At 34.5% G+C, this 14,989-nt stretch overlaps 1 protein-coding gene across 1 annotated transcript; it reads left to right on the top strand.

Annotated features, from left to right (window-relative positions):
* The first annotated feature begins 10,495 nt into the window (after positions 1 to 10,495).
* Positions 10,496 to 14,080, top strand: LOC110915850 (putative methylesterase 11, chloroplastic). Its single transcript, XM_022160593.2, has 5 exons — positions 10,496 to 10,990; positions 11,917 to 12,153; positions 12,568 to 12,711; positions 12,948 to 13,079; positions 13,525 to 14,080. The coding sequence occupies exons 1-5, from the start codon at positions 10,661 to 10,663 to the stop codon at positions 13,795 to 13,797; spliced, it is 1,116 nt and encodes a 371-aa protein (XP_022016285.1). The 5' UTR covers positions 10,496 to 10,660; the 3' UTR covers positions 13,798 to 14,080.
* The last annotated feature ends 909 nt before the right edge of the window (positions 14,081 to 14,989 follow it).

Below are 14,989 nucleotides of genomic sequence, written 5' to 3'. Positions count from 1 at the left end.
CCTAAAATATATTAACACTAAGACGAAAATACAAATAAAAAATAAGGGGGTGTTTGTTTAATTCTTAATGGAGCTCTTAATGGTTCAGACCTTACTAGTTTAACACTTAATGGTTTAGATTGTTTGTTTCGTGAGCAGGTGTTTAAATGGTTCGGATATTTGTCTCTGAATGGTTAAAACCTCTAATCTGAATTGGTCAAACATTTGTCTCTGAACGGTTAAGCATTATATTAGCTCTTAATGGTTCAGACATCTTACTGATTCAATACTTAATGATTTAGACATCTTGCTAGTTCATTACTTAACCATTCACAAGTTGGCAAACATCCCCTAAAAATGTTGAGGAATGATTTTATGGATCCTTCAAATTAAGGGGATGTTGTATCCTTAGTTAGCCATGTTACATTATTGGCACTAAACTTAAAATACTTTACAACCACTTGACGACTAAAACTTCTTTTTACACATGTTTGTATTAACAATATAACCGCCTCAAAATCTCAAAAAAAAAAAAAAAAAAAAGAAGTTTCATATAATATTAACTATAGTAATAATAGAGCCAAAAAGCTTATAGATTATGGGGGGTTAAATGATCATTAAATTCCTTCGTTAAACTCTCTCAAGTGCAATACACATGAGCACTGGATGACCATTAAAATTTAACATACATAAAGGAGACAAAACTTACCCCTTATTTTATCTTTCTCTCAACCTCTCGTCCCTTTCTATATTTTAGTCCTTCTCAATCCTTATATTTCTTAATCCCGATGTCGTTATCATCTTTTTCTTACACTGCCATTCATAGTCACCACACTCTCGAAAACATTGCATAACTCATTCCATTCATGACGATGGGCATCTCCTACTACGCGTAAGTCCCCTACCATCGATGTCACCATGAACCATTACAACCACAATCTACCCCACCACATATGTTCATTGTGCACTGCTTAAATCCACCATGACGTACCACCATAATATACCATACATGTCACACACATAAATCCCGTTAGACAACAATTTCATTTATCTAATGTTTTAAAACCAAAAAGTGATTCTATCGCCAAACAAGACCTGTGTCTATAACCAAGATGGTTGTGGTAGCGACTGTTAATAAGGGCTCAACACCCTAATCCATACCGGGAAAGATGATGCTAAGGAGATGTTGCCAGCCAGTGACGGATCTAGTAATTTTTGTCACCTGGTTCCTTTTGGTAGATTCTCACTATTTTTTTTTAAATCATACAAGATTTTCACTATTTTTTTCCCAAACCGAGAAGGTTTCTATGAACTCTAAAACACCCCTAGATCCGCCCTGTTGGCAGTTGTGCATGTCAGGGAAAGAATGGTGGGGGTGAGTGAAGTGGAAAAGTGGCAACGAGATAAAAGATGTTATGTGGTGATGATCTAAGGGAGGGGATTCAAATTATATAGTAAACTGCCATTTTGGTCCCTGTGGTTTGTTCACTTTTGACACTTTAGTCCAAAACTCAAACTTTTTGCATTTGGGTCCATGTGGTTTCAGTTTTATTGCCATTTTGGTCCAAAAATGAAATCAGATCATATTTTTCTTATAAAATCCTGCAATTTTTCATTTTCCTCAGGGGTAAATCAGGTCATATTTGTCTTATAAAATATGGTATTTATTTATAAAAGAGAAATGATCATTTTGCCCCTACGGAAAATGACAAAATAGCAGGATTTTATAAGGCAAATATGACCTGATTTCATTTTTGGACCAAAATGGCAATAAAACTAAAACCACAGGGACCCAGATGCAAAAAGTTTGAGTTTTGGATTAAAGTGGCAAAAGTGACCAAACCCCAGGGACCAAAATGACAGTTTACTCTCAATTAAATGATTGTTTCATTTGTGTCTTGAACGTGACATAACTTGAGAAAACTATATAACAATCATTCAAATAATTAAATGTTTGTATAACAAGTATAAATTATAGAACCACCATATAATTTGAGTAGAAATTAAAAAAGTATGCAACTTCCTGAAAGTCATGATAAGTATATATGAAATAACTGTTATAATAATTATCCATAGAATAACTATGTTTTAATATAAAATTGTATATTTCGAAATGTTCCTTTAGGGGTCCTCTACTAGCACCGACGTTGGATTGCGTTAGTCAAAGACTCAAACGTCACATATTTTCTAGATAATTACTAAAGTCTTACAAGGGGTGTGGCACACATCCAATCAAGGGATAAATTTTGGTTTTAGAAAATATTCCATGATTTCAGATTTTCAGTTAAAGTTTTTTTAGAATTAAACACTAACATTAAAATGTAAACAGAAAAGAGGGGAAAACAAATTATTTTGTTATGATCCGATAAATAAAAATGGCTTTCTTCCAGCTATAAATTACGATCTAATCTAAAAGAATAATATTTAACATGATTATATCTAATCTAAAAGTATTTGTACTTTTTCCTTAATTATAGGAAGAAACTATTAATAAATCATCCTGGTCACATTTATTGTTTTCAGCAACAAACTAGCTACACTTTCCTTTGATAATAAAAAATTATATAATTACATTTAGAGAATTCAATTTAATTATAGATTAAAGATTGGATATAGTTCTAATTTTACAATATTATCGAGGGTTGAGTTATAATACAAAGTATTTAAAAGAGTTAATTACTGTTTTCGTCCCTGAGGTTTGTCAAAAATAACGGTTTCAGTCCATTAGTTTAAAAATTGCGATTTCAGTCCATTAGTTTCATTTTCGTAACCATTTCAGTCAACTAACTTAACTCCATCCATTTATTTTGTTAACTTTGAGTTAACTAACTAATTCAGGGACGGTTTGCGTCAGTTTTAGAAACACAGGGACTTAAGTGTAAACTCTAAAACATTAAAACAAAAAAAATAGTAAATTCCAAAAAATCAAAAAAATTCCAAAAAAACCAAACAAATTCCAAAAAAATCTAAAAAATAATAAAAATTCTAAAAAAATCATAAAAATTCTAAAAAATCCAAAAATTCCGTTTCGGCGCGAACTGTTTCGAACCCGAACCGTTTCGAGCTTAACCGTTTCGACGCGAACCGTTTCGACCCGTACCGTTTCGACCCGAACCGTTTCAAACCGAACCGTTTCAAGTTGTACCGTTTCGACGCGAACCGTGCCGTATCGAACCGAAACGGTTCGGCTTCGAAACGGTACGGCTTCGAAACGGTTCGGGTCGAAACGGTACGGTTCGATACGGTTCAGCTCGAAACGGTTCGGTTCGAAACGGTTCAGCTCGAAACGGTTCGGTTTGAAACGGTACGGCTTGAAACGGTTCGGCTTCGAAACGGTACGGGTCGAAACGGTTCAGCTCGAAAGGGTTCGGTTCGAAACGGTACGGCTTGAAACGATTCGGCTTCGAAACGGTACGGGTCGAAACGGTTCAGCTCGAAACGGTTCGGCTTCGAAACGGTGCGGACGGTTCAGCTCGAAACGGTTCGGGTTCGAAACAGTTTGCGCCGAAACGGATTTTTTGGATTTTTTAGAATTTTTTCGAATTTTTATGATTTTTTAGAATTTTTATTATTTTTTAGAATTTTTTGGAATTTGTTTGGTTTTTTGGAATTTGTTTGGTTTTTTGGAATTTTTTTGATTTTTTGGAATTTACTATTTTTTTTGTTTTAATGTTTTAGAGTTTACACTTAAGTCCCCGTGTTTCTAAAACTGACGCAAACCGTCCCTGAATTAGTTAGTTAACTCAAAGTTAACAAAATAAATGGATGGAGTTAAGTTAGTGGACTGAAATGGTTACGAAAATGAAACTAATGGACTGAAATCGCAATTTTTAAACTAATGGACTGAAACCGTTATTTTTGACAAACCTCAGGGACGAAAACAGTAATTAACTCTATTTAAAAATAAGAAGGGTAAGAAGTCACCAGAGAGTGACAAGTGTCCTATGAGGAACTAAATAGAAAGGGTAATTTTTGTCTACAAGAGGAAATAAAATATGCAAATGCAAGTCACATATTATTCCCCCCCCCCCAATTTTTAAACGTCCGTAACTTTTTTATACATCATTTGTTTTTTAAAAAAATTATACCATAAAATCGAGCGTTTTTTTATCTTTAATATGAGTACCATATTGTTATATTTTTCAAAAAAAATAAAAAATCAAAAACCCAGTTGCATATTACACAATGAACATGATGTAAAACACAATGTAAAGTAGATCAAAAACACAATCAATGACAACAGATAAAGACACAATGGACAACATACTAAAACACAATGACCATAACGTATAACACAATGGCGATATCATATAACACAATAAGTATCAGACTAAATAAAAACACAATTGATGACAACAGATAAAAGACACAATTAATGACAGCAGATAAAAGGCACAATGGAGAGCAGATGAAGACACAATGGAAAACAAACTAAAAACACAATACACAACAAACTAAAACACAATGAACAAAGATAATAAAAAAATTGAACAAATTATTAAAACACAATGGACAACATATTAAAACACAATGAATAACATATTAAACACAATGACCTGAACTAATAACACAATTTATAGAAAACCCAGATATAACACCATCTTCATTGTATCATTTATTGTGTTATAGGTTCTTATAAAAACGCAATGGATAGAACCCAAATTAACATTGTGTTATAGGTTTTGATAATAACACAATATATAGAAACTCTACTGACCAAAACCCAGTTAAAAGACACAATGACCTGAACCTTTAACACAATGCAAAAAAACCCAGTAAAAATGAAATTTTTTATTTTATTTTTATATGATAATATGGTACTCGTATTAAAGATAAAAAAAACGCTCGTTATTATGGTGAACTTTTTTTTAAAAAAAATGTCGTATGAAAAAGTTATGGACATTTTAAATCGATGGGGGAATTGGCATGTGCCTTGAATGTGGAGAGAGAAAATCCATAAATATATGATTCCCTTTATGCCCTTCTATTATCTTCTTTTCCTTACAACTAATCTCAACCCTCAAAGTCTAAGATCAATGGACTAGAATCCTTCTTACCCTTCTTATTTATTTTATCCATTGTATTTGATCCTAAACCATATTATCGATTTGGTATAGGATAATGGAAAAAAAAATTGATCATTATCATTTTAATATCTTATTTGATTACCATTTGAAGATGGAAAAAAAATGGATCACCCCTTGTTTTACGTTCTATTGACCAAACTGAACCCGTTGTAAAAACTATGCGACCTTGTAAATAAAAAAAATACACATACACAAATCACTAATTTTAAAACAATTCGAACCAGTTGTAAAAATTAAGTGACCTCATAAATAAAAAAAATACACATTATCAGTGAATTGCAGGTGGTTCGTGTGATATAACTTAGGGGTGAGCAAGTTTAGGTTCGGACCGAAAATAACCGAGAACCGACCCGAAAATTACCCAACCCGACCCGAACCCAAGTACCTAGGTATTTAGATCGGTTCCAATTTTTCATATAAAATCGGGTCGGGTCGGGTCGATTCTCGGTTCTTTTCATGGTGAAACCCGACTTTGACCTATGGACCGGAACCGACCCTATATTTAGGGTAATGAATCGGTTCTATATTTTATTTTTGATCGGTTCTCGGGTCGGGTAATGGTCGGGTCAGGTCGGGTTTTTCCTTTTGCTCACCCCTAATATAACTATACAAGTTATGTAACAATACTATATTCTATTAACTTTAAATAAAAATTACTTTAAGAAACATCCGAAATAAATTCAGATCTTTTTGACCCGGGGATATTATGTCAATTAAATTATTTTATATACACCACACTACACAACCTCTAAAATATAATACAATGGGTTCATGATGGCGATTGTGTTGTATAAAACAAATTTTACGACGTACTCATTTTTTTATTTTCAACAAAGACCACTAGTTTCCAACCTTCACATATACTAATCAGCTGTCAATTCTAAAAGATTTGCTCACTAATGGTTGTTTATTTACGTTTTAAATGAGGCCTTAATAGTTCAGACCTTTTACTGATTCAGCACTTAATGATTTAGACAGTTTGTTTTACGAGCAGATGTCTGAATGGTTCGGACATTTGCCTCTGAATGATTAATATTTATACAGAGTCTGAATGGTTAAGACCTCTAATCTTAATTGGTCAGACATTTGTCTCTGAACGGTTAAGCATTATGCAGGCTCTTAATGGTTCAGACCTCTTATTGGTTTAGCACTTAGTGGTCCAGACCTCTTACTGGTTCAGCACTTAACTATTCAGATGTTGCTGATGAAACAGTGGTTAACCAAGGGAGGCTAATTCACTGGTCTCGTCAAGTAGGCTAATTCAGATGTTGCTGATGAAACAGTGGTTAACCAAACAAGGAAACACACCGTGACTCGTAATAAGGAGGATGGGGTGGGGGGTGCTCCTTGTTACCGCTCTCCGGCGTGAGAATCAGTAATTTGCTTGAGAGCAAAGTGTGTGATAGTAGTATGAGTGAGAGAGTTTGATAAGCGATACCTCAAACCTGGTCCGGGATGAGTATTTATAGCCGAGGAGTGGAGGAGGGTAATTGAGTGGCTAGACTGACAACGCGCAACCCTTTGCAGGTGTGTCAGGCTCGTTGGTCACGGAGGTGATGCCACGTCCCATTGCTGCTGTTAGTCTGCATGCCAGTGCTGCTTACGTGTGGGCTAACAGGCGACCGTCATTGGTGCCACTTGCTGTTAAGGTGTCAGTCCCACTTGCTCTGTGGATAGGATGCAGTGCCAGGCCGCATCGCTATCCACGGTAACTGCGGTCGTTTCCGCATCCCTTGCTTTGGCAAAGATGTCTGTAGGATGTGGTGCCAAGCCGCATCGCCATATGCGGTAACCATTGTTGTTACCTAGATCCCTTGTCGTGACGAAAATGTTCATAGGATGCGGTGTTAAACCGCATCGCTATGTATGACATCCATTTTCATACACAAGGTAAGTCTTCTCATCACTTGACCGATTGGATTCGGTATCTGTGTTCGCGCGTGCCCGCACAGACGCAGATAAGTTCTTGCCGGTGAGAGTATTTGATAAGGGTGATGGTCACTCACGACTGCTTTAGTGCGAGATTTGGGACCATACTCCTTCAGTTGCCAAACAGCCCCTAAAAGTGATGTATAGGGTTATAACATTATAACTTTGCTCACTAAGTATATTATCTAAAAATGGGTATATTATCTAGACAAAAGATCAAATACAAATACCATCATACAAAACGTACGAATATGGTGAAAATGTAAAAAACGCAGTGCATTTTCCAAAGTATTTACTAGTAGAGTAATTATCAAAATTACTCTACAAATAATCTTATAGGATAATTTTGATCTGTAGAGTAATTTTGTTTAAATTCAAATCATAATAAAGTTGAGATATATCGCATAAAATTGGAAAAAAAAATATTTCACAGAAATAGAACTTGCCAAAAATAGTTACAGTGTTAGATATAATTAATACAAAAATATTAGATATATAACTAAGGGCTGTTTGGTAGCCTCTTAATGACCATTCAGATGCTACCTCTTAATGGTTTAAAACCTCTGAATGAATAAGAGGTAACCTCAAGTCTGAATGGTTAAGAGGTAACCTCTGAATGGTAAATCATCACATGTCACATTCTTCTACCTTCTCATTGGTAAAATTCTTAATGGTTCCATTAAGAGGTAGCCTCTTAATGACCATTCAGATGCTACCAAACAGCCCCTAATACAAAAATATGTACCAAAGCGTCAGGGCTCTGGCATTATTCGAATAACCTTCTTTAAGGGAGATTGCTGGTTGGAATCTAATTCATGACAAAATGTTATACACGACTTAGGGATTTATCACAGGCGGGCTTCGAACGATGAGTTTATTCTGAAATTGACGATGGGCCATGTCTAGGGCTGTTCAAATTGCTCTACGCTCGAGACTCGTTCGATGCTCGATCAAAAAATATTCGGATTTGCTCGTTCGATTCTGCTCGATTGAAAAAAGGCGCTCGGTTCGGATTGGTTCGATTCGAAACGAACCGAGCATGAGCAAAGTTCCGCTCAGTTCGATTCGACTCGGTTGGCTCGAATTATTTTTTAATATATATATATAGGGTGGGGTTCCGCTACAAAGTCCATTTTTCCTACAAAGTGTACAAAGTCTTGAAACACCACAATTTTAGCCATAAAACACACTCAAAACTCACAAATAACATAGTGAAGCTCACTAAAACACAATATCCAAACCCTAACATTCCTTAAAAACTTCAAACACACCATCGTACAACTATAAATATAAAACACAATATGATAATCAACATAAAACACACTAATGTTAGTCATTTGATAATCAAAGCCTTATCATTCAAAACACAACACAAAACCCACAAACATGGTATTTTAGTAACCTCCACTATGTTATTTGTGGGTTTTGAGTGTGTTTTATGGTTGACATTATGCTGTTTTATGACTTTGTACACTTTGTAGGAAAAATAGACTTTGTAGCCAACTCTCACATATATATATATATATATATATATATATATATATATATATATATATATATATATATATTGTGACAAGTGTGAGAAATAATTTAGGAATGACAAGTGTCCTTTATCCTAATTAATTCAAAAGGGTATATTAGTAATTTGACATTTTTATCATTTAATTGATTTCCAAGAATAACTGCCAAAAAAAAAAAAAAAAAAAAAACTGGCGATGAGTTTTATTAGGGTTTGAATCGAATTTTGAATTAGGAGAAATTTTAGGAAACATGATACATCTGATTGTTTTATATTCTTCATCATCTTTTAATCGCAACATCTTTTAATCATACATTGTTCATGGCGTGGTGTTTTAAACATCTGGATACATTGTTCATGGCGTGGTGTTTTAAAAATCCGGAGACATTGACTATGATTCAAGTCATGGTGTTTTATCTGGAGACATTGTTCATGGCGTGGTGTTTTAAACATCTGGAGACATTGTTCATGGCATGGTGTTTTAAACATCTGGAGACATTGACTATGATTCAAGTCATGGTGTTTTATCTGACTTGAATTCCAGATAAAACATCATGACTTGAATCATAGTCAATGTCTCCAGATGTTTAAAACACACGCCATGAACAATGTCTCCAGATAAAACACCATGACTTGAATCATAGTCACGGTGTTTTAAAATCTGTGAATGTTTTGTATTGATTGTCCAGATAAAACACCATGACTTGAATCATAGTCATGGTGTTTTAAAATCTGGGAATGTTTTGTATTGAATCATAGTCATGTTTTGTATTGTATTGAACAATGTCTCCAGATAAAACACTATGATTCAAGTCATGGTATTTTCTGGATTCCAGATAAAACACCATGATTTGAATCATAGTCAATTTATCCAGATGTTTTAAAACACCACGCCATGAATCTGATTACAGTTCTAAACGTAAAACACCACGCCTTGAATCTTATATAAAACACAGAGGCTTCCGATTTAGATATTGATTATTAATTCCGATTTTTAAGGAAAAAGGAGTGAATGTAGGTGTTTTTGGTTGTGTAGGATACAGTTACCATATTTGAAACATTGAAAAAGACACTATTGCCCTTCAATTTTACATAAGGTCCCTCTAATTAAAACACAATTTACATTTTTATACCCTATTGGTCTCAACCATTAGATCAAATATCCAATGGTTTAAAACACTTCTTACCCTTCTTACATTTTAGACACTTTTTACCATATCCCTACCCTATATATATATATTAATAAAATAACTAGAGGCGCATGTTAAAAATGTTTGGTTCAAGAGCCAACTAGAGCCCATTTAATTATAGAATTGAAGGCTTATACCAATAATTCACTGTCTAATGATCTAGAGTAATTGAGTCAAAATGTTAAATACCGAAATGTAAAACGTCGATCGATACTCAAGTGCCAACCTACCATTCAATTCAGAAGTACATAATCCTAATTAAAACCCCGTATCAACTATCATTATTTAAATTCTCTGTCGCCAAGACGCCAACTTCCTAAGATTTTTTTTTTCAATCAGTTGATTCGATTTCAAACTTCTCATAGATCAAAGTTCTCCTTTAATCGATCGACGATTCATCTTTCTGCTCAGATGATCTCGGTAAAACTAGTTGAGTGTTTTTTATATTCCTTATTCCTTATTATTTCGTAAAAAGTGGTGTTCCAATTGGACGAAACCTTAGGGATGAAAGCTACACTTTACTTTAAAAACTAACAACCCCATTGTCACTTTTCTATTTGTTATGTGACGCTCGATACTCGCTCGACGTTCGTTCGAAAAATACTCAGATCGAAAGGCGCTCGTTCGACTTTGACTTGGTTGAAAAATGCTCAATTCGGTTTGATTCGCTTTGTAAACGAACCGAGCATGAGCAAAGGTTCATTCAGTTTCAGTATCGCTGTCTAGAATCGTAGGCATGAGTGTATTAAATAAAACATAGATAATAGTAAATAAAAAATAAATGAAAAAAACCAACGCTCATCAATAGCAGTTGCAACCAAACCAAAAGGCTTCTTCTTCTTCTCTTTCTCACGATCTTCCGCACCGAAGCTTCTCTCTCTCTCTCTTCTCCGCCATTGTTGAACCACTTTTTCATCACACATAAACCCTAACTTCATTAACACACCATCACAAAAATGGGGATATGCTTATCAACAAAATCACCGCCACGAAGAAACCTCTCAAAACGCGTAACAAACAACACCAATTCAAGCAGCCGATGGTCTCGTGTTCGATCTTCTTCGATTAAGCGAGAGAAGTTCGACGATTCTGTTATTCATGAACATGCAATCGCTGCCGCTCTGCTTTTCCAGCAGCAGAATGGCGGTGTGTTGCCGTTTGATCGATCGAGTTCTCTACGTCATGTTCCGAACTCCAAGCGTCATCAATCGCTGCCAAGGAGTTCGAGTACTCGGGCTCGGTCGCTTACTGATCCTCTGCTTCCTCCTCAACAGTTGCTTAATCAGGTCTGGTTTCGTAAATTGGACGAAATTGATCGTTATTTTGATTCATGTCTAAAAGTGGATGTTTCGATTGTTATTGTGGAGAATTAGGGAAAAAAACATGCACATAGATCATTGATATGAATTATTTTTTTAATTTTTTTATTCAAATGATTTAAAAAGTATATTGATAGGTGATGAGAGATTCGAGATAATATCTTGTTGTTTCGGATCTTGATTATGCGGATTTTGTTATTTATAACATTTAGTTGTCCTTATTGATCCTCTGTTTCATCCAGAGTAATTCCTTAAGCAGGTCTGATTGTTGTTCGTTTCGTAAATCGTACGCAATTGATTGTTATTTGATTAATGTGTAAGTTTTTATTGATTCATATAAAAGTAGATGTTCTGATTGTTTTTGTGGAGAATTAGAGAAACATCCACTTGTGCAATGCACTAAACATGTAGTTAGATCATTGATATGAATAGTTGTTTAAATTCGCTTATTCAGATGATTTTAAAAGTGTCTTGATAGAATGATAGGTGAGGAGATTTGGGGAATATGTGGTTGTTTTCGGATCTCGACTAAGCGGATTTTGTAATTTGTAACATTTAGTTGTTGTTTGGTAATATAGGTTTTAAACGATTTGTCGGTTTAAATAATGTGTAACAGAATTTATGACAAACAGGATGTAAATGTTGATTTGACCTCGATTAAGTAGATTTTGTAATTGGTAACATTTTGTCGTTTTTTCGTATTATAAGTTTTAAACGATTTGTCGGTTTAAATAATGCGTAACATAATTTATGACCACCGGTATGTAAATGTTAATGTGATCTTGATTAAGCAGATTTTGTAATTTGTAACATTTAGTTGTTTTTTTTTCGTATTATAGCTTTTAAACGATTTGTCGGTTTAAATAATGCGTAAAATAATTTATGTTCACCAGGATGTGAATGCTGATGAATTGGAGGTTAGTCATATCGTGCTTGTTCATGGAGGAGGTTTTGGAGCCTGGTGTTGGTACAAAACAATTGCACTATTAGAAGAATGTAAATTTAGAGTTACTGCTATTGATTTAACTGGTTCTGGAATTGATCTGTTTGACGCCAATGGCATTCAAAGTCTTTCGCAGTATGTGGCGCCACTCACAGATTTCTTGGAGAAGCTTGCAGATGGAGAGAAGGTTTATTAAATTATTCCTCTATCGGCTATTGATTCATATTTAGTATTATTATTTCTTTTGTTGCTGCTTCTTTGACGTTAATGCAAACATAGATCTTACAATTGTTACATTTGAAAGGAAGAAGGCGGTTAACATGTGTTATGATCATAGCTCTTAGAAAAAGAAGTTTAAAGTAACCATTTTTAAACATAAAGCAGATCTATATATGAACAGAATGCAGGACCATTTTAATGTACTTGATGCATTGACAATTTTTTTAATTTAAAACTGTAGTTAGATTTAATTTCCATGTTGGAACAGGTTACATGTGTTCCGTTATATATGCAATATAAGCTTGTTTTAGTACTATTGTCAGACTTCAGTTAGTGTCTTTAATTCACATATTCCTACTTCAAAATTGTCATGTTTATGCAGGTGATTTTGGTAGGCCATGACTTTGGTGGTGCATGCATATCATATGCAATGGAACTATATCCATCTAAAATCGCTAAAGCTATCTTTATCGCTGCTTCTATGTTGAAAAGTGGACAAAGTACTCTTGATATGTTCTCCCAGAAGGTTTGTCCCCTAACCCGTAATTAATCTACAATTTATTCTTAATCTCCCTTCAGTATGGGTTTAGGATAAGCAGAACTATGTACAACATGACTTATATTTAACAAACATGCATTGATGTCTCTAAAAAGCTTAGTGCTTGCTCCTGTTGTTTTAGTTTTCTTTCAAGTTATAAGTGCCAGAATATTTTAAATTTCTGTGGCAATTAATAAATAAAATTTGCATATATTATAATGCAGGAAAATTCAAACGATCTCATGAGGCAAGCCCAAAAGTTCCTCTACACAAACGGCAACAATTTGCCTCCAACTGCAATAGATCTTGACAAAACGCTCTTGAAGGACCTTTTATTCAATCACAGTCCTGCCAAGGTATGACCCATCATTGATACTTCACCAAACACAAATGTGCATATTGATTATATTTAAGCCTAGCAAAACGGCAATCGGGTTATGGGGTTCAGGTCATAACGGATTTTGACCAAAATGACTCAAGTTGAAATGGGCAGTACGGTAGTGGTGGGAGCGGCGGGTGGAGCTTGACCCATTTGGACCCGTTTTATGTTAGCAAAATTTTGTAAGAGTGCCCCATTCTAACCCATTGTATAATTTGAGCAGACCCAAATGAACCCATGAGTAAACAAGATTTAGCCGAATCAACCTATGATCCATGAATGTGTCATGGTTACCATTTGCCTCGCGTAATTATATTTTTTAGAGTTGACAATGCACACTAGTCCTTACTTTTCTGAACATTAACGATAAACAAAAGCTAATAATCTTTTAAGTACTTGACTGATTCACTTCTCTGTTTTAGGATGTAGCATTGGCTTCTGTCTCAATGAGGCCAATTCCATTTCCACCTGTTTTGGAAAAGCTGTCTCTCACAGACGCAAACTATGAATCAGTCAGACGATTCTACATACAAACTCCGGAAGACAATGCCATTCCCATAACTCTACAAGAAAGCATGATAAACGAAAGCCCGCCAGAAAAAGTGTTTCGCCTCAAAGGTTCCGATCACTCCCCCTTCTTTTCAAAGCCTCAGGCCCTACATAAGTTACTAGTCGAAATTGCAAAAATCACATAAACTTTATACTTTATAGAGAGGGGGGTGATTTCTACACCACAATAATCCCGTAATTACTTGGCCTGCCGCAACCAATTTTTATGGGTTTACCCTCAAATGGAAGAGACAGAATAAAATGAGTAAAATCAGTGGTGGTTGTGATGCGTGAAGTAATGAATGTGGTGTACAAATCATGTCTTAAAGTGTTCTCAATTTTAAATGTTGCAGTTGCATAGGTGTACATGTGTTATGTTCAAATTTATTTCTTAAATTATAATAAAAATATATCTCATTTGTCAAATTATTGGTTGATGTTTGCGTACATACTGAGTTGGAGTTGATAGAATATAAGTGATTATGGAGGTAAATATTCATCAGATTATATTGTTGATCTCTGTTGAGGGTGTTGCTAAATGCACCTTCTTTTTACTGGTTGTAGTCTAAAGGAAGTCTTTAAATAAATACAATCAAACCTTTTATTTTCTAATTTGTTAAAAATTGCATTAGGAAACATCACAAATTTTTTTAGAGGTTTATCCATTTTCCATAACTTGAAATTCAAGTATAGATTTCCATAAAATAAGTTATTGCATCTTTGAGTTTTCAGGAGTAATCTCACTTAGACCATATGTAATGGAGCTTTATAAGGGCATGAAAGATTTTGATAATGCCCTTACACCATTACTCATGGGCATTATAGGGGCATGAAGAGTGAGGGGCATTTCTATAATAATGCCCAAAGAGAAGAAAAATAATGGAAAGTAATAAATGAAATGGGCATTAACCATTACACCTTTTTTAAAAGGGCATTATGATGATGATGTGGTGAAAAATGCCTCTTAGTGGGCATTAACCATTACCTATGGTCTTAGAATTAGAAGATTTTTAACTTTGTACGTTTCATACGTTTGCTTCTCTCACACTAAAAGATTGAATTAGTGTAACTATTTCCTTTTTCCTGATCTTATTTTTAAATTTAAAGTTAATTAAGGTGTATCAATAAACATGGCCTTTTACAGTAAACCAGGGCCGGCTCAAGGAGGAGTGAAATAAAGCAAGAGCTTTAGGCCTCCATTTTCCTAGAGCCTCAAATTCTAACAAAATATATTTTATGTTGGTAATTTTGGCTTTGAGATTGTTAACATTGAGGTTTATAATAGATAAGTATACGTATACAAAGATGATATATGAATAATAGGATCCATAGCAATTT

The sequence above is a fragment of the Helianthus annuus genome, chromosome 9, assembly GCF_002127325.2.
Source record: "Helianthus annuus cultivar XRQ/B chromosome 9, HanXRQr2.0-SUNRISE, whole genome shotgun sequence".
NCBI classification, from domain to species: Eukaryota; Viridiplantae; Streptophyta; class Magnoliopsida; order Asterales; family Asteraceae; genus Helianthus; species Helianthus annuus.
Note: the sequence above shows the minus strand (reverse complement) of the source record. Positions and strands in the feature narration are given on the sequence as shown.

What these genes read in the sequence shown, in the direction of transcription:
- LOC110915850 (XM_022160593.2), top strand. Translation starts at nt 10,661, where the DNA reads ATGGGGATATGCTTATCAACAAAATCACCGCCACGAAGAAACCTCTCA. An exon ending in CTCAACAGTTGCTTAATCAG is followed by an intron (nt 10,991 to 11,916) that starts GTCTGGTTTCGT and finishes TATGTTCACCAG; the next exon opens with GATGTGAATGCTGATGAATT. An exon ending in AGCTTGCAGATGGAGAGAAG is followed by an intron (nt 12,154 to 12,567) that starts GTTTATTAAATT and finishes ATGTTTATGCAG; the next exon opens with GTGATTTTGGTAGGCCATGA.